The sequence below is a fragment of the Sinohyriopsis cumingii genome, chromosome 1, assembly GCF_028554795.1.
Source record: "Sinohyriopsis cumingii isolate HCF-2022 chromosome 1, ASM2855479v2, whole genome shotgun sequence".
Classification (NCBI taxonomy): Eukaryota; Metazoa; Mollusca; class Bivalvia; order Unionida; family Unionidae; genus Sinohyriopsis; species Sinohyriopsis cumingii.
This window is the reverse complement of record NC_142961.1, coordinates 10,171,081-10,192,101: the sequence shown is the minus strand read 5'-3', so window position 1 is coordinate 10,192,101 and position 21,021 is coordinate 10,171,081. Positions and strand designations below refer to the sequence as shown.

Below are 21,021 nucleotides of genomic sequence, written 5' to 3'. Positions count from 1 at the left end.
TCAGCTAAGGTTGAGAATTTTAACAGTGCTGTTGATAAAGACTATAAGTAGAATGTTGTAGCTACTGGAGATATAGGTCAGTCTTTGGGTTTAAGTTGCATATTATACTTGTCATATAATACTTGTCATATAATACTTGTCATATAATACTTCTCATATTATACTTGTCATATAATACTTGTCATATAATACTTCTCATATTATTCTTGTCATATAATACTTGTCATATAATACTTCTCATATTATACTTGTCATATAATACTTCTCATATTATTCTTGTCATATAATACTTGTCATATAATACTTCTCATATTATACTTGTCATATAATACTTCTCATAATATACTTGTCATATAATACTTGTCATATAATACTTCTCATAATATACTTGTCATATAATACTTCTAATATTATACTTGTCATATAATACTTGTATGTTTATCATCTAGGACAGTCTTTTGAACTGTCAAAAGGTATTTTGTAATTTTAATCTAGGATTTTACTCTTTATTTGTTTTATAGCTTTGTAAGTTTTCATTGTGATTTTATTACAGGTTCTGCTGGAAACCTCAGTAGGGGATATTGATATAGAGCTGTGGTCCAAGGAGGCACCAAAAGCTTGTCGGAACTTCGTTCAGCTGTGTCTGGAAGGTTACTATGATAAGACCATATTTCATCGAGTTGTTCCTGATTTTATTGTGCAGGGTGGGGACCCAACAGGAACTGGACAAGGGGGAGAATCAATATATGGCAAGCCCTTTAAGGTAATACATTGCATCTGCATATATTACAATTTCTATTTGTAGATGTAGAAGATCGGAGGTGGTGAAATTTTCTATTATTCTGTTTGTGAGTTTGTTTTACATTGCAGAAATCCAAGTTGCTGAATGTTACATAATGTGAATTTATCATAGGGATCAAGATGCCAATGACTGTGAAATCACAGATGTTAAACAAGTAAATTTTCTGGCATTCAGATATTTAGGAAGATTCTACATGCAGTAATTACCTAATACACATGAGTTAAGTAGATGAAATGGCTGTAATTGAATACTAGGGCAGGTGTGATTAATAAGTTAATTTGTGTGCTGAAATCCATTATTGATACTGTAACAAGTTTGGTAATCAATTGTTTTAGATAATACAGTGATTTATATGAATTGTAGGAGCTTGATGTGACATATTTATTGTAATAGGTTTGTTTAAACAATAGCTATCTATGACAGCATTACATTCATGGTCACATTAATTTACAGAAATGAAAGACATTTATTGTTTGTTTAAATGAGTTTGTAACCAAAAACTGTATGTTGTAAACTAGTGAGAGCTGTGGACTCCATTCAGTTTCAAATGGTGATGATCTGCTTTGAACTTCCATTCTGTGTATCATTCATAGAAGACTGGTCAGATTTATGGTATCATTCATAGAAGACTGGTCAGATTTATGGTATCATTCATAGAAGACTGGTCAGATTCATGGTATCATTCATAGAAGACTGGTCAGATTCATGGTGTCATTCATAGAAGACTGGTCAGATTCATGGTGTCATTCATAGAAGAATGGTCAGATTCACGGTGTCATTCATAGAAGACTGGTCAGATTCATGGTGTCATTCATAGAAGACTGGTCAGATTCATGGTGTTATTCACAGAAGACTGGTCAGATTCATGGTGTCATTCATAGAAGACTGGTCATATTCATGGTGTCATTCATAGAAGACTGGTCATATTCATGGTGTCATTCATGGAATACAGGTCATATTTATGGTGTCATTCATAGAAGACTGGTCATATTTATGGTGTCATTCATAGAAGATTGGTCATATTTATGGTGTCATTCATAGAAGACTAGTCATATTCATGGTGTCATTCCTAGAATACTAGTTATATTCATGGTGTCATTCATAGAAAACTGGTCATATTCATGGTGTCATTCATAGAAAACTGGTCATATTCATGGTGTCATTCATAGAATACTGGTCATATTCATGGTGTCATTCATAGAAGACTGGTCAGATTCATGGTGTCATTCATAGAAGACTGGTCAGATTCACGGTGTCATTCATAGAAGACTGGTCAGATTCATGGTGTCATTCATAGAAGACTGGTCATATTCATGGTGTTATTCATAGAAGACTGGTCATATTCATGGTGTCATTCATAGAAGACTGGTCAGATTCATGGTGTCATTCATAGAAGACTGATAAGATTCATGGTGTCATTCATAGAAGACTGGTCATATTCATGGTGTCATTCATAGAAGACTGGTAAGATTCATGGTGTCATTCATAGAAGACTGGTCATATTAATGGTGTCATTCATAGAAGACTGGTCATATTCATGGTGTCATTCATAGAAGATTGGTCATATTTATGGTGTCATTCATAGAAGATTGGTCATATTTATGGTGTCATTCATAGAAGACTAGTCATATTCATGGTGTCATTCCTAGAATACTGGTCATATTCATGGTGTCATTCATAGAAAACTGGTCATATTTATGGTGTCATTCATAGAAGACTGGTCACATTTTAGGTGTCATTCATAGAAGACTGGTGATATTCATGGTGTCATTCATAGAAGACTGGTCATATTCATGGTGTCATTCATAGAAGACTGGTCATATTCATGGTGTCATTCGTAGAGTACTGGTCATATTCATGGTGTCATTCATAGAAAATAGGACCTATTCATGGTGTCATTCATAGAAGACTGGTCATATTCATGGTGTCATTCATAGAAGACTGGTCACATTTTTGGTGTCATTCATAAAATACTGGTTATTTTTATAGGGTCATCATACAATAAATCAAACAAATCCACAGAATAAATGATCATTAAAGTGCTCTGGTTGGATCCAGTTCAGTTACATGGTAGTGGTTAACATGCTTGTATATTAAACTCAAATGGTTTGCCAGCATGTTTGTCATCTGCCATGTCACTGGCACTTGAGTTATCCTAAACAATGGCAATCTATATTAACTGGAAGGAATTATACACTTTGTTATGACTCTATGGTCTTAAAATATGTAACAAGAAAAAGTGAAAACTAACAAGTTTTGTATAATTGAAAATATAATTTATTTCTTAAAATACAAAAGCAAAAGTAAAAATAACTTATAGTATGATGATTGAAATCATAAGGTTCTAAATACACCCTTCCCTCGATAACAGGGTCCACAAACATAGACCACACTATAAGCGAGGCGTGAGTTATCGAGGGACCTCCAAAAATTGAAAAAAATCGCTTTGACATAGAGAAAACCTGGTGGGAGTGGAGGCATTAAGGAACTGGGTTGTTTATTGACTGAATCCTCATTTTACAATCAAGTTGATAATAATGTTTAATAACGCACTTTTTCTAATGAAGTTGTTCATTAATCTGTTTAAATAAAATTTATTTTCAAATTGGTTTCAACAACCATCACTTGTATGTGAAAAAATCTTTGCATTTCGTCATTGCTTTTTATTTCCTTGATGAGCCAGGTTCCCGTAGTGGTGTTTATTATTATCCTGCCAAATCAGGAGTCCTCAGAGCAGGGAACTAGACTAACTGTTGATGCACCACCAAACAAGATCCTTTTTTTTCAAAGACATGCAACATTTATTTTGTGAGACAATCATCTATGTCCAAACTCAATTTTTGTATTTTTCAATTAGTACAATATTGATGTCGTGATTTCATTGAAGTAATAATGAAACTTCTTATCATCCTTGAGGATATCTCTAAGTGCCCTTTCAAGAATTCTTGTAAACTCGTTTGCCCACAATGGTCCGTATCTGTGAAATCAAGCTCTTATTTTTACGAAATATTCAGTTTGCTTGGCTGCCTTGTTATCTTTGATCACATTTATGAAAGAGTTGGTTAATTTAAGGTAGTGTATGTTACATGCATAATAATATTTATAAGTGTTCGATTGATCAAATGAAATGAGTTCACCCAACATATGACCAAGGCCGCTTGATTTTAAGTTTGTAGGATTTTTGTGCCCTCTCACTTTTCTTTTATTCCACCTTCTTTATTTGAGTCAGAAGACATAATTAATGGGGTAATACAAAGGAGGCCAGCTTTTAATTCAGTGTAACAATACAACAAATTAGGGGTGAAACGATTCATCGATACATCGATGCATCAATACTTTTGCCATTTCGATACACATATCGATACACAAGGTGAAGAATCGATACAAAACGATATCTACCTTATAATAGCTACATAAATCTTCAGCAGTTATGATAATTAAATTAGGAGCTCATTAGACCAAACTGTCGCGGTAGTTGTTTTGTATACACAGGAAGTATAGCGTGTGAGATTCAGTTGGTCATCTCCATTCCCGCACCCGGACCAGTTCTATAGATAAGTTTCCTTGTACTAGGAAATTACATTATTTTTTGTTTTTTAAATAATACCATAATTTAAAAATATAATCAAACACATAAATTAATAATAGTTTCTGAAGGAAAAATTTTTTTCTTAAAATTATTATAATAATGTAAGTGTCAATTCTTTTCTCTTTGCGTGGGACTAAACTATCGGTATGGGTGTGGAACCGGTGATAGAACTTATGATTATTCTTAATCACTAAGACATTTGGGATGCTTTCATGCAATGAACTACAAACAGCGGGGTGACCAAGGTGATTCCAACATCCGGTCAAATGGAGCAGACGCAAAAGGCCGAAAAAATTGAACTCGAGTTACCTGCGATTAGAAGATCATCGGCCTGGAACTATTTTGGATATCCTGTGGAGTATGAGAATGGAGTAAGAAAAGTAGACAAGTCCAGGTGTGTTTGCAAACTGTGTTTTACAGCTCTTAGGAATACTGGAAACACCACAAATATGTCTACACATTTAAAACGGCACCACCCAACCATTGCCATTGGAATTCCTTTTAAAGATGACAAGATTTCAGCTCCCAAGGTCAGTGTTTCTCCTACTCCTAAGCCATCACATCCAACAACCACTGGTCAGCTCAGATTGACTGAAGTTTTTCAGTCTCCATTAATTCCATCATCGCAAAGATCACAGACAATCACTAAGCATATAGCGATGTTTATTGCACATGATATGCGCCCTTTCTCAGTGGTTGATTCGCTAGGTTTCAGAAATCTGATTCGTACCCTGGAACCTCGCTACATCATCCCATCAAGAACACACTTCGCAGAGAAAGTTATCCCAGACCTATACCTTCACACCAGACAAGAAGTGCAAAGCACCATATCAGAGGCAGAACCAGTGGCCATTACTACAGATGGTTGGACTTCAAGGGCTACAGAGAGTTACATAACAATCACAGCTCACTTGATTGATAAGGAATGGTGCATGAAAAGCTTTGTTCTTCAGACGAGACCTTTACACGAGTCTCACACTGGTAAAAATATAGGAACAGTACTAGTTGATGCCAGTAAGGAATGGCAACTGGAAAGGCCCCACAAGTTACTCCCCATAGTAACAGATAATGCTGCTAACATGGATGTTGCTATTCAAGAGGCAAAGTTCACACCACATATCAAGTGCTTTTCACATACTATAAATCTAGCAACCCAGAGAGGGTTGCAAGTTCATCAGATGTCATGCCTTCTTGAGAGGATCTGGCACATTGTCTCGTTTTTCCATCGCAGTACAACTGCTACTACCCTGCTGAAATCCAAACAAGAGCTGCTACAGCTTCCTAAACACAAACTTATCCAAGATGTCCAGACATGTTGGAATAGTTCTTATGATATGATTGATCGATTTTTAGAGCAGCAGCCTGCCATTGTAGCTACTCTATTAAGTAAGGAAATCAGACAGAGGGAGACGGACTTAAACACTTTATCAGAGGATGATGTATCAAATGCAGAGGATATTCTCAAACTGCTCAAACCAATGAAAACCATTACAACAATATTGTGCGATGAAGCAGCACCTACCATATCAATGATTTTTCCTCTTAAACATCGTATTATTAGTGCAATGGAAGTGCAAGAAAGTGACTCTGCACTTGTGAAGGCAGTCAAGGTGGCAATCTTCCAAGACCTAGACAAAAGATACAATGACAAGGACACGCAGCAGTTTCTGTTGCAGAGTTGTGCCCAAGATCCAAGATTTAGGGCTCTAACTGATGTAGACGATGCTACAAGGATCCAAATATATGCTTCCATTGTCATGCAAACAGTGAAGGTCAATGAGGTAAGTCAAAAATTTACATATGAGTATCGTTGTGTTATCTATGTGCAGCAGTTGAAGTATAACATAATATTATTGTCCCCTTTCAAGATTTTAAGGATATATGAAATTTCTTTTGGTAGTTAAAATTGGACACTTGTCCCCAAAGGTTACCCTAGATGCACCACTGATCTTGGTATGCCCCAGAGTCACCTTCAAAGTTCTTATGTCATCCAATTCTCTCCATCTCCCTCTGAAACACTGACACACACACACACATAGAGCAAACACACGAACTATTACATAACTTCATTGTTTGAAGTTCATAACTTCATATACACAAATATTTCTTAATATTCAATATTGATCTTATATTGATAAAATCATGTTGTTTTATTTATATTAAATGCCAGTGAATTAATGCATAAATGTTAATTAACATAAAATTGCGAGATTCGTATTAACTTAAGGAGTACATATTATATAATTTTGATTTTTATTACAGTGTGAAACAGTAGTGAAGACAGAGAAGACTGATGAACTCACTCATGTACTACCATCTAGTCTTCCCCCACTACCACAGCTTCCTGCAGTACAAGTTACAGAACGAGATAACAGACCAGCAGTAACAGCGAAGGTTGAAGTTGATGAGCCTCCAGTGAAAAAGGGTGCACTTGAAGATCTTTTTGGAGATGTGTACGTGGTCAAGGTGGAGCCATCAAAGTCCCTCTTTCAGAGGGCTGACACAGAGATAACACGTTATAGGAATGAGACATCTAGTATACATATTGGTGACAACCCACTGATGTGGTGGAAATTCAACGAAACATCATTCCCTTTGCTGGCCAAACTAGCCAAGATGTTGTTGACTATTCCAGCAACATCAGTGCCATCTGAAAGAGTCTTTTCAACTGCTGGAGATGTTGTATCAGCACAAAGAGCCTCTCTGACTGGGGAGAATGTGGATATTTTGATTTTTTTGAAGAAGAATATGAAACTTTGAAAGTTGTGACGAGTAGTCTGACAGTCTTGTGCATATGTTATGCAGAATGATCTAATTCAGTTCATTTATGCCTTTTACAGAGTCATCACAATTGCCAGATAGTTTTAGAACAATGAGTTTGTGACTTAAGAAGACTCATTCATTTTCTGGAAAACGCATTTATGTTGATGAGGATATCATTTTCAATCATCATGAACTTTTCTTTAATTCAGTTATTGAATTCAAATACACATGACAATTTATGTGAAATTACATTTAACACTGTTTGCAGTTAGGTGCTTGCGCATTATAGACTGATATAGCATATATCAGGTTCAACATTATTTGCAGTTAGGTGCTGTGTATTATAGATTCATATAACAGATCTCAGGCTCAACGTTGTTTGCGGTTGGGTGCTTGTGTGATAAAGATGGATGTAGCAGATCTCAGGTTCAATACTGCAGTTAGGTGCTTGCAAGTTGTAAATTGATATAGCAGATCTCAGGTTTGACACTGCAGTTGGGTGCTTGTATGTGTTATAGATAGATATAACAGATCTCAGTTTTTACACTGCAGTTGGGTGTTTGTGTGATATAGATTGATATAACAGATCTCAGGTTTAACACTGCATAATTATTATTTCTGAATCCCAATAATTTTAAATTTATTTTGTATTTTTGTATTACATGTACTTTTTAGTGTGTTATTGTGTTGCAGTATGTTATTGCATGATGAATCAGACACAAAACTTGTAATAGTCCTGTGCATCTGTTAGGCAGAATTATCTAATTCAGTTCATTTATGCCATTTACAGTCATCACAATTGTCAGCTAGTTTTAGAACACTGAGTTTGTGACTTAAGAAGATTTATTCATTTGCTGGAAGATGCATTTAAGTTGATGAGGATATCATCTTCAGTTATTAGGAACTTTCTTTAATTCATCTATAGACTTCAATTACACACATGGCAATTTATGTGAAATTAATTAGTGTTTGCTGCAGTGAAGTTTATCATTTGTGTTTTCTAAGATGATCTTTCTTGAACTGAAGAAAGGAGGAAAGTATACAGCTTAGAAAAGGTTGTATAATTATGATTTCCTAATCCTAAGCATTTTAAATGTTTGTTGTATTTTTGTGTTACGTGTACTTTTTAATATATTATTTTGTTCCAGTATGTTGTTGCATGATGAATCAGACACAAAACTTGTAACATTTCATTTTTATTGAATGAAGGATAAAGAAACACATCAAAGATTTTGTTATATTTTATTTGGTTACACAGAACAACAATGTTAGTAGTCATGACATTGTATCTTGATTCAGTTTTTTCTCTGTTATTATTATACATAACAGGTTAACAAGGTAACTCACTGCTGATACATTGCATATTTGACACTGTTTGAACTTGAAAATACCATTCAACATATACATTCACATGATTAATCAAATGTACTGTGATAATCCCATTTTCAGTTTGATACATGTATCGATATGTATCGTATCGTAGGCTGTGTATTGTGTATCGTATCGATACGTGGCACAGGCGTATCGTTTCACCCCTACAACAAATACTTCCAAAGGTCAGTTATCAAAACACCGTCGGCACTGAAGTTCTCAGAGAAACACTTGCGGACGTAGCTATTACGGTAGATTGACGCATTTTAAGTTTAATTATAAGAGGACACATTGCATTTATGATGATTACACTTAAAAGGAACTAAAAGTAACTAGAACACAAATTTCAATTGATAAAAATTTTTATTTAAATTGTATTTATTTATTAAAGTACTGCCTCCACTCGGCGTGACATTTTCATTGATTGAAATTTCCTTACATATCATCAATTGCAGTGTACTAGGAATGTTGTTTGGAAAAAAAATGTAAAAAATTTTACGACCTATTTTTATATTTGATATTTCAAAGTGTTTATTAAAATTTCCAGGTCCTATCTACCGTTTTCGATGATAAAACAAGCGATACACAAAAGTTTCCTTTACCAATTTTGATCGTGATTTTCGTCAAGTTCAAATAGGGATCAATATTTGGGGTATTTTCTGGTTTAAAAATGAGAGCCACTCATGACCCCGCATTATAAGTGGGTTCGCAAGTTATCAGGGCGTGAGTTATTGAGGGAGTGGTGTAGTTATTTCAAGTCCAATGTATCAAGTAATCCAGATGAATTCCAATGTTATTCTGAAAGATGGTCAGTAATTTACTGATATACCAGCAGTAAGCAGTACTGAATAATCAATATAAAATAATCCCAAAATGTCTTTAAATGAATTCACAGTAGTTGCATGACAGCTATTATTCCAATTAATATGAATATCTCGAGCACTGTAATTTCAACAGATAAATTGATTAAATAAATTAGTCACTTGGAATGTGTAGTTCTGTGTAATAATTCTCTTATATAGATAACTAAGTCATAATAAAATTGAGAGATGCATATTCATTCCAGAATGTGTGTGTGATTAGGATTTTTAATGTAGCTTTTAAAAAAATTTAAGTCATATCACTACAGTGTCTGCAGTGTGGCAGTTTATAGTGATGTCTAGCACTGGGGCATCATGCCGCAGACATGTAGCATGATGTCCCACCCAGTCACATTATCCTGCCACCAGGCGACCACTCCTAACACTGACCTCTTAATGCTGAGAGCCAAGCGAGGCAGCTGTTAGTACCATTTTTGTAAGTCTTTGGTATGACTTGGCCGGGGTTCGAACCCATGATCTCCCGCTTCCGAGGCGGATGCTCTAATTACTAGGCCACCAGAGCAGTCCATTCCAGAATGATTTAAGCAGGTAAACAAGGTCATGTGGGTTACACTAACTAATAAAAATTTAGGTCAGCCTGGCCTTTCAAAAACCCATGACCTCCATTCACATCACATGATGTTTACTTGAATTACAGTACATCTCAACCTTGGAATGCAATGAATTAATCTATGTACATGATACATGACATCGTACAGTGCAAACCCATTTAAAAAGAATATTAATATTTTAAATATTAATTAAATAATCCTTACTAATTATAATCATGAATGATAATACACATAATATAGATATACAAACCAAAGATATTTTACATAATCCTGGAATATTTAATCCCAATAAATCAAATAGTTCAAAAACAGAAACAAACGATAATTGTTTATATTTGATTATAGAAAGTCTTAATTGAATGCAAGTAAAAACCAGACACTGATTATATAACAGTAATAGGATGTATCATTCAATAATTGGCATACTAATATATTAATTATCTGCTTTGTACATGTGTAGTTAGTATCATTTAATTATTGGCATAGTAATATATTAATTATCTGCTTTGTACATTTGTAGTTAGTATCATTCAATAATTGGCATACTAATATATTAATTATCTGCTTTGTACATGTGTAGTTAGTATGTATCATTCAGTAATTGGCATAGTAATATATTAATTATCTGCTTTGTACATGTGTAGTTAGTATGCATCATTCAGTAATTGGCATACTAATAAATTATCTGCTTTGTACATGTGTAGTTAGTGTGTATCATTCAATAATTGGCATACTAATATATTAATTATCTGCTTTGTACATGTGTAGTTAGTATGCATCATTAATCAGATTTGCAAAGTCCTCATGGTCCAGCATACATTAACAAAGATATATATTTGACCAGTTTTATTTGATGGAGCATTTAATGTTTGTTTCAAGGACATATTTTCTTGAGAACATGCATACTTTGGTCTTTTAACAGGACTGACTATCACTAGAAGTGCTTGTTGTTGAACTTTACATTTTACATTTGATGTCCCTTTCATTCCAAAATTTATGATATTTCATGTATTTAATAATCAGACACCCATTCACAACAGACAAAATAAGTCATTCTACTGATATGCACTCATTTATGACACACAAAATGAGTCATCCCACTGATATTCAGACACTCATTTATGACACACAAAATGAGTCATTCCACTGATGTGCAGACACTCCTTTATGACACAGAATGAGTCTTCCCACTGATGTGCAGACACTCATTTATGATGGACAAAATGAGTCATCCCATTGATGTGCAGACACTCATTTATGACGGACAAAATGAGTCATTCCACTGATATGCAGACACTCATTTATGACGCACAAAATGAGTCATTCCACTGATATGCAGACACTCATTTATGATGGACAAAATGAGCCATTCCACAGATATGCACACTTTTATGACACAGACATTCAGTTGAAATGGAAAGAGCCATACAGTTGGCTTGCCTTGAGGATTACTGACCATTTGTCATTTTTCTTCCATTATTCTTTTTATGTTTATTTTTGTTGCACAAAAATCTTTTTATTAAATAAAATAATTTAAAAAATAATTTCTACTCAAATACAGTAATTTTCTGTTTTGAAACATGCTTATTTACATATAAAATATCTTGCTATATCTATGATCTTTTTGTATTCTAGTTTGTTAAACTTTTTAAGAAAAATGTTAATGTTATTACTTCATTCACATATCAGTTTATTTTGTTACTGTTTGGTCTGGGCAAGTAATTAATTGGTTAGGGCATTGTAGTTTCAGTAAGGGCTTGAAGACTGGGCCAGTTTTTTAAAAACACTAATGTCAAGCCCAGGTAAGTAAATCTGTCTGCCATTCTGGATAAGAGAATGAATGCTTTGCTTAAAGAATCAATTTGCAAACATTTTGGAGAAGAAAAAAATGTGTTTTGAGCAAGACAGCTAACAAATATACAAGTACATGTATTTGATTTTGCCATGATTCTCAATTTCAGGATGAGTTTCATTCTCGACTTCGGTTTGTTAGGAGAGGTCTTGTGGCAATGGCTAATGCTGGACCAAATGATAATGGCAGTCAGTTTTTCATCACTATGGGAAGCACACCGGAGCTGCAAAACAAGCATACAATCTTTGGAAAGGTTACTGTTTGTTTTTGTTTTAGTATTATCAGAAGACAGAAAGTCCTTTAAAAGGATGTCAGTTTTGTAGTCATTAGTTTCAATTTGCATCATGTTTTTAAAAAATATCATTTTGATATTATATTAATATACGTAGTTTTTTATCTAGAATATTTTATTATTTTAATAAGGCCAATTAAAAGTTTTTGAGAAATATGTAAACTGCCTAAGAATGAATTGAATTTCACTGTAAAAGTTCATACACATTATTATCAAATTGATTTAGAAAATGGCTCTCAGTAGATAAATTTTATGGGATTTATACATTTAAAAAAAATTGAATATTTCAAAATAATAAACAAAATTTGACTCTAAAAAGATATATGTACACTTACCGAAGTAACAATTTGCAGTTTAAGGCATCTTGAAAAAAGTGAGAAAGACATGTATATACCTAATGAAGCTGATGCATTACATTGGAATAACTAAACATATAAGGACAACAAAACAATATTAGAGCACACGAAAGGACAAATGTGGACTAATTAATTAATAAATGAAAAGAAGAATATGGACTAAGTAATTGACACCTGAAAAGAAGAATATGGACTAAGTAATTGACACTTGAAAAGAAGAATATGGACTAAGTAATTGACACTTGAAAAGAAGAATATGGACTAAGTAATTGACACTTGAAAAGAAGAATATGGACTAAGTAATTGACACTTGAAAAGAAGAATATGGACTAAGTAATTGACACTTGAAAAGAAGAATATGGACTAAGTAATTGACACTTGAAAAGAAGAATATGGACTAAGTAATTGACACTTGAAAAGAAGAATATGGATTAAGTAATTGACACTTGAAAAGAAGAATATGGACTAAGTAATTGACACTTGAAAAGAAGAATATGGACTAAGTAATTGACACGTAAAAAGAAGAATATGGACTAAGTAATTGACACTTGAAAAGAAGAATATGGATTAAGTAATTGACACTTGAAAAGAAGAATATGGACTAGGTAATTGACACTTGAAAAGAAGAATATGGACTAAGTAATTGACACTTGAAAAGAAGAATATGGACTAAGTAATTGACACTTGAAAAGAAGAATATGGACTAAGTAATTGACACTTGAAAAAAAGAATATGGACTAAGTAATTGACACTTGAAAAGAAGAATATGGACTAAGTAATTTACACTTGAAAAGAAGAATATGGACTAAGTAATTGACACGTAAAAAGAAGAATATGGACTAAGTAATTGACACTTGAAAAGAAGAATATGGACTAAGTAATTGACACATGAAAAGAAGAATATGTACTGAGTAATTGACACTTGAAAAGAAGAATATGGACTAAGTAATTGACACTTTTTTGAAAAGAAGAATATGGACTAAGTAATTGACACTTGAAAAGAAGAATATGGACTAAGTAATTGACACTTGTAAAGAAGAATATGGATTAAGTAATTGACACTTGAAAAGAAGAATATGGACTAAGTAATTGACACTTGAAAAGAAGAATATGGACTAAGTAATTGACACTTGAAAAGAAGAATATGGACTAAGTAATTGACACTTGAAAAGAAGAATTTGTACTATGTAATTGACACTTGAAAAGAAGATTATAGACTAAGTAATTGACACATGAAAAGAAAAATATGGATTAAGTAATACCCATGAAAAGAAGAATATGGACGAAGTAATCAAAAAATTGTCAGAGCCAAGATAACACTGCTTACTTATGGAACAGTCTATAAAATGAATTTTTCTTCTTAAATTTTACCACTACCATAAGGCAGTGATATTTTAAGAATTTTAATATTTTGTAATTTATGCATATTAATAATTTAAACTACCTTGGTAGGCGCCTGATCATCAACAACTACCAGTTGTTACAATTTTACCATACAACCTTTTGAAATGACTCTTAAATTATGGACTTGTGGATCAAGAGCACAAACAAAATGAAAATACAATCATTGTGGTCAAATCCAGATATTTTGATGTCCAAGTTTGGTCCAGCTCCAGGTTTTTATATTAGATTCAGTGGAGTTGGTCAGGGAACCAGGCTAACTGTACAGGGGTTTTCAGTTGTTTTTTGTGCAAAATGCCTGCATGATCAGGGTTTGGCTTTTACATTACAGTACCCTCTGTAAATGTCATCCAACAAAGAGTAGCATGTTGAAAGTGAATTAGTCTCTTGGAAAGTCCAATCATCAAATCCATATATTAAATGGAATATTCAGATAAAGGTTGTACTTGGGGGGGATAAAAGGAAGGTCTTGAACATCATGTTTTATCACTTTAAACATTACTTGGGTTAGAAGAGATTATGGCTACCACCACCAGAATCAGAAATAACTGTAAATATTACATCCTGTTGAGAGGTTTTGCCAGAATCAGTTGTCCGCCATGTTCTAAAATAGAACTGCAGTTTTTGAAACTGAACTGGAGATCATAAAAGTTGAAGAGTACTTTTAGTTGTACATAATGTTGCCTGCACTCCATCAGAACACACTTCAATAGTTTTTAGTTGTACATAATGTTGACTTCACTCCATCAGAACACACTTCAAAAGTTTTTAGTTGCACATAATGTTGACTTCACTCCATCAGAACACACTTCAAAAGTTTTTAGTTGCACATAATGTTGACTTCACTCCATCAGAACACACTTCAAAAGTTTGTAGTTGTACATAATGTTCACATATCTAAACTTCTTAGTTGTACATAATGTTGCCTTCACTGCATCAGAACACACTTCAAAAGTTTTTAGCTGTACACAATGTTGACTTCACTGCATCAGAACACACTTCAAAATTTTTTAAATGCATGTTTCCAACCTGACAAATATAGCTGATGAGATTTCATTACACCTTACTGAAAAATGGTTACTGAAAAATACTGCATTCCTGAAACATTCGTAGATGTGGCAGGGTTTACTCTAGGATAAATGATTGTGGGATTCGCACTAAATTTCACAGGTATTTTGCAAGAAAATATTTACTAAATGAAAACAAAGTGGTCACTCCTCTATCTCCTTCCCCCCCCTTTCCAGATTTCAGTTCTAGAATAGACCCTGCATCAGTTAATCATGTTTCCAGGGAGATAGATATTTATAGCACACCAGGTGGAGTTAAGAATGAGTCATACATAAGCCAGTTTGAGACTGGTTTAATTTAGAATAAATAGAAATTGACTGAAAGCTCAGGTTAATTAAGTTGACCATCATGTTGATTCTTAAATTTATAGTCAAATTTGAGCAGTAGCATACAGTGTTGTTTTAACATGGAGCAACCCTAGCTTTTAAAAACTCTTGGAAATTAAAAATTAAGATGCAAAGTTTTTCTTGATTGTCATACATGTACATCTTGCATGTGCCTTTTTCAGGTAACAGGAGACACAGTATTTAATATTCTGAGACTGCAGGAATGTGAAATTGGTGCTAATGAAAGGCCTTTATACCCACACAAGATTCTCAAGACAAAGGTAAATATTTACTGGTAACAATTATCTCATGTAAATACAGGTAACAGTTATCTTAGAAACATCCTACATCTTATTAACTTTACATTTTTTTGCAACAGTAGTGGTAACAAGACAGCAAATTTGTGAGAAAACAGAATTATAAAATGGTCTTTTATAGCAATATTACAAAATTTTAATAAATATATTAGAGCTGTGCATCTTCTGCAGTTTGATACATATTGTGGTGACCTATCTCTTATAATGGGGGGACCAAATTACCCAAGCTGTGTTTTCTGATTTGGAAGTTTCCACATTTGTGCAACAATCTTCATATCAACATCCAAATCAGGTACATTCCTGGCAGACTCACTGTCTCGGCTGACACTATCTCCAGGTGAGGTCAAATCCTTCACATGGAAATGGTCTCTTCATCATTTGGTCTTTATTCGGATCTGATCAATTAGGAGGCATCCAGTGATCAACCTTTTTGTGACAAGGTGGAGTCAGAAGTTACCCACCTCCATCTCTCCAGTCCCAGTCCTAGAAGCTTGGACCAAGGATGCACTGTCAGTCAGTTGGGAGTGCCTAATCCTTCCACAGTCCTGATACTGAAAATAATCCAGATATTATGGGATACAAAATGATTCTGATAGCCCCTCTCAGAAGTCACTGACCTACTCAATCTAGCAATAGAAGATCTGCCCAGGAAGATTCTTTAAGATTCAGCCAACCTGAATCTTCTCAAGCTTGCAGAGGAAAGTGGCATGTTTTCAGGGACTGGCGCCATACTGAAAACATCATCCCTCAGAGTGCTTCAGTCCCTCAAATGGCCAATTTTTTTCTCTGGATCTTTGGCCCCATTTACTATCCATGATATTGGACACATTCCAGCATCATGGTAGACATGATATTGGGCATGATAAAGATCTGTTGGATCTTATAGCCAATTTTGATCTTAATCAACTAAAATCCCTCACTCTGTTTCCAAAATGGAACCTGTTCTTGGTTTTAACATGGCTCAGTTAGAATACATTCGAGCCTCTAAGCCCTCACTTCACTAAAGTTACTATCACACAAGACACGTTTCCTGATAGCTTTAGCTTCCACTTGCAGGGTTAGTGAGCTGCATGCCCTTTCTCGACCCGAAGTATCTTCAGTTTGATCAAATGGTTCAGTGGTCTTCTTGACACAGCCAGGCTTTGTAGCCAAAAATAGGTTACTATTAGTCAGTAATCAAAGAGTCATTTGCTCGCTCTCTTCTATAGACAGGTAGAGAGCAGCTGCCATGCAAGATCCTGCTTGCATGTTCAAGCACTACTTGAAATGCACAGAGGAAAATCATACACACAAATGCCTCTTTTATTTGGTGAAAGCTGTGAATCAGGATATCACCCCTCAAACCCGCCTCGTGAAGATTACCCCTTTTGAGATTCAAGCCATCTCTGTAAGCCTTGGTTTGAACGTAACATTTTGATCTGAGATATAGAGCTGGCATGCAGAGTCAACCTTCTCGAGTATTTACCTCAGAGATTAAGCTTCATAGAGGCTAATTTTGAATTTGGTAGGTCTGGTGGCAGCAGCAGAGACAGCCACCAGACCCAGTTTAAAGAACCAACACAGCCTATCAGATTCACTGGATTCACCAGTGAAAGTTTTTAGGTAACAAGATTTCAGTATTTATCTTCTTAACCATATGTAAGGGTCAAGTGATCCTAGGCAGTGTTACTTATGTAATTAGAACTGGTTATCATTTGCATGGGAATCCAGCCATCATTCCCTAGAAAGATACCACAGGTAGAGGCCATATGCTCAGCATTCCCTCATTCTATTACCCATTCTCTTAACATAATGTGATTAGGGAACATACATGAAGGAGAAAGCAAATTTTTCATTAAATTGTTTCTCAGAGAATACTTACCTAGGCATATTACTTAAAAACCCTCCAAGCCACCCCACCATGTGAACATCCTTGTTGGTATATCACTTGGCTAAAAACTAGTGACACCTGGCAGTGACAATGGAAAGTAGTGGACAAGAGTTATTGCCCATTGTCTATATGAGATAAACAGGAAAGACAATTTTCATCGTTTAGTATGGCTGGATTCATGAAGTGGCTGGCTAATATTAATAACAAAATGTGATTTTGGTAAGTATTCTTGGGAGAAACATAACTTAGTAAAAATTTGCATTTCCTAAATGTGTGTGCAGTTTATTTGGAAGAGTTTATCTTCCTATATTTTGTGCAATTCATTTTTAAATTCTTTTAACTTTTAACCTTTGATTTGCACCATTTAGCCACCATTGTGCTGAAGAGGTGTAAAACACTTTGTACATTCATACATACCTATATACATATCTACATACATACCAACATACCAACATTCATACATACCTACATACATACCTATATACATACCCACACACACTCACACACACACACACACCACATACATACATACATATACACACACACACACACACACATCCTCATTATCCTTGTAATGATTAGACTAATAACACCATGAAGTTATATGAAGTAAGCTTTATTTCAAATTTGTTTTGATTTTGAATTCTAGAGCTAAAATGCTTATATAGCATAGCCATTCTATATGAAAGTAACGGAGAACTGTCACAATACATCCAGGGTCTTCAGACCAGGCCTTAGGATAGAGAGAGGATAATAAAGTTTGTTTGCTGAAACTCATTTTGTTATGCCCATTTTACTGGAAAGTTAGGCATAACAGTCAGTTTTCTGTCATCATTACCATCAACAGTTTTTTATGGCTTTGGTTAAAGTTTCTCATAATGCTTCTCAATATGGTGGCCCTGCTCTTCTTGATTTGTGTTTTTGACTTGCTCAGCCAGCAACTGTATGTGATTGTGCTGCAAGGTAAATGTAGATTACACTTTTAAATTTCTTTAGAAGACTATTATGATTTCTTTTATGGAATAAAAAAAAAAGTATTTACAATGTGCATCTTAAGTTTTATTCACAGACTTGTTTATTTTTTCAGCCGAACATTTTTAGTTGCTGGTGATTTTGGGCAGGAGCTTTATGTGTCAGCCCGTAGCAACATTTTGTTGAAAATATTGAAGAAAGCAGAGCCATTAAAGCAATAAAGTTAGTTGAGATAAATAGCTACAATGTCGAAATTTTTGGTGCAATGTATTATCTATGTGAATCATTTCTTGCAGTAGAATTATGCACTGACATTCACATTTTTATGGGATACCATCATCTTGCAAAACTGTTTCAATTCAAAGCAAGTTTTTGCCTCGACTTATGCCAAGTTGGTTGAAAATGATTTAATCTACCAAGAATGCTAAATTAGCTATTTATCATTGCTGGTTTTGATATCTGAGTTTCTCTTATTTTTTAAAACACTTCAACCAGTGATGTCAGTTGGCTTAGATTTAAAACGCAGAAAAGCCCAAATTCATCCAAATTCTTGTGATGTAGGTTGGTGAGATTGTTAGTACAAGAACCAGCAATACCTTGACCTAGCTAAAGGCATATTATTGATATTTTAGCATGCATGCTATGGTGCCATTTGATTGTTCTCATTTATTCCAGGTCCTGTCTAACCCTTTTGATGACATTGTTCCCAGATGGACACCTAAAAATAAAAATGAAGATGAGAAGAAGGCTAAAAGCAAATCCAAAGCAACAAAGTAAGATGGTGTCATATTTCTTGCAAATTTAGACATGGTACATAAGAACATGTGCTGTATCACTAGTAGTGTATTGTCACGTCATCGTTACAATAAATTTGAATCCTGGAAGATCCACATTGTATCAGTTAAATCACAATTCAGTGTTAATATTTGCAGATTATTATTCTGCAAAGCTTCTTCATTGCTACAGTTACAGTTTGTGCTGAAGTTGATGCGAAGTTTCAGAAATGACTGTCTTTTCTTCCATGCTGCAAGATCTTCAGCGTCCATTTTTTACTGTCTTTTCTACCGCTCCGGTGGCCTAATGGTTAGAGCGTCCGCCTTGGATGCGGGAGGTCGTGGGTTCGATCCCTGGCCGAGTCATACCAGAGACTTAAAAAATGGTACTAACAGCTGCCTCGCTTGGCGTTCAGCATTAAGAGGTTAGTGTTAGGACTGGTCGGCCTGGTGTCAGGATAATGTGACTGGGTGGGACATCATGCCACATGTCTGCGGCATGATGCCCCTGTGCTAGACATCACTATAAACTGCCACATTGCAGACATTGTAGCGATATGACTGAAAAATTGTTAAAGCTATGTTAAAAATCAAAATTACAAATCACACTGTCTTTTCTTCCATACTACAAGATCTTCAGCGTCCATTTTTTACTGTCTTTTCTTCCATGCTACCGTATCTTCTGAGTCTATTTTGACTGTCTATTCTTTCATATTACTGGATTTTCAGAATCCATTTTTACTGACTTTTCTTACATGCTACCAGATTTTCAGAGTCCATTTCTACTGACTTTTCTTCCATGCTACCAGATTTTAAGAATGATATCCATTGTAATGAATTTGATGTACAGCATTATGACTTTTTAACTTACAGTGCGTCTGTTTTAAATTGGTTAAAATTTTTCGTTCTATGACTTTTGATTAAAAGTATCATTATTAATGTGTTTTATTGTGGTGACACAGCCATGCTGTTCTTGCTTCCATGAGACTTGTGGAAACAATATACCATATTTTCATTGTTTCATTAGACTGGTACCTAAATTTACCTGGAGATTTTGGAGGTCCAATAGTTTGGTACATATTTCTGGAATACAAGGAAAAGTTTCTTAAGTGGTTGTTGTTGTTGTTGTTTTGGGGTTGAACACATTTATCAGTGAAAGATAGGTTATACATGGCAACCAGTATAATTGGTGGAGGAAGAACCCAGGAAAAAACCTGTTGAGAATCACTGACTGGACACTCGAACCCATGTGTGGCCAGAGGTGTGATGGCAGTGATCTGTAAAGACAAGCACTTTAGACCACTTGATCACCTGGGGTTTTGTGATGTAGTTATTTTCATTGTATTTGAGACTATGATCATGATTTGTTTGATCTGTTTAACACAGGAATTTCAAGCTGCTTTCTTTTGGTGAAGAAGCTCAAGAAGATGAAGAGGAGACAAATATAGTAACAAAAGTAAGTAGTTGAACTGAGGACAGTCAGTCTGATACATCAGCTTAACTGGAGGAGGGAAGGTGATCACTAATGTAAAATAGTTAGGGGAGTTTTGAGTTTTAGCTATACTGGTCATAGACCTCCTCTTAAACTACTTGGAGATTTGCCATGAAACTTTACACACACATTCATCCTAAGGTCAAGTTGGTCTAAAACGAAAATACTGATGCTCAGACATTCAGTATGGCCACCACAGTAGCCATCTTAAAAGTCTTATTGTCACTACCAATCGGGTATCCAATACTGCCACCAAGGCAGCCATCTGGAAAATGTTGTTATTGTAACTTATCATGTCTTGTTGCTCCTAAATGAAATTTCTGACATCCACAGCAACTAATTAGA

At 34.7% G+C, this 21,021-nt stretch overlaps 2 protein-coding genes across 3 annotated transcripts in view; both read left to right on the top strand.

Moving 5' to 3' along the window:
* Window positions 1-21,021, top strand: part of LOC149806403 (spliceosome-associated protein CWC27 homolog) — a 61,981-nt gene that overhangs the window by 7,282 nt on the left and 33,678 nt on the right. For both annotated transcript variants that reach the window (XM_089952869.1, XM_089952877.1), the window contains exons 2-6: window positions 554-763; window positions 11,919-12,062; window positions 15,435-15,533; window positions 19,087-19,184; window positions 20,571-20,640. In XM_089952869.1, the coding sequence (XP_089808995.1) occupies window positions 554-763; window positions 11,919-12,062; window positions 15,435-15,533; window positions 19,087-19,184; window positions 20,571-20,640 (621 nt within the window). The remainder of the gene's footprint in view (window positions 1-553; window positions 764-11,918; window positions 12,063-15,434; window positions 15,534-19,086; window positions 19,185-20,570; window positions 20,641-21,021) is intronic.
* Window positions 4,383-8,382, top strand: LOC149806404 (E3 SUMO-protein ligase ZBED1-like). Its single transcript, XM_089952857.1, has 2 exons — window positions 4,383-6,172; window positions 6,654-8,382. Exons 1-2 carry the CDS (start codon window positions 4,658-4,660, stop codon window positions 7,149-7,151), a joined length of 2,013 nt encoding a protein of 670 aa, XP_089808983.1. The 5' UTR covers window positions 4,383-4,657; the 3' UTR covers window positions 7,152-8,382.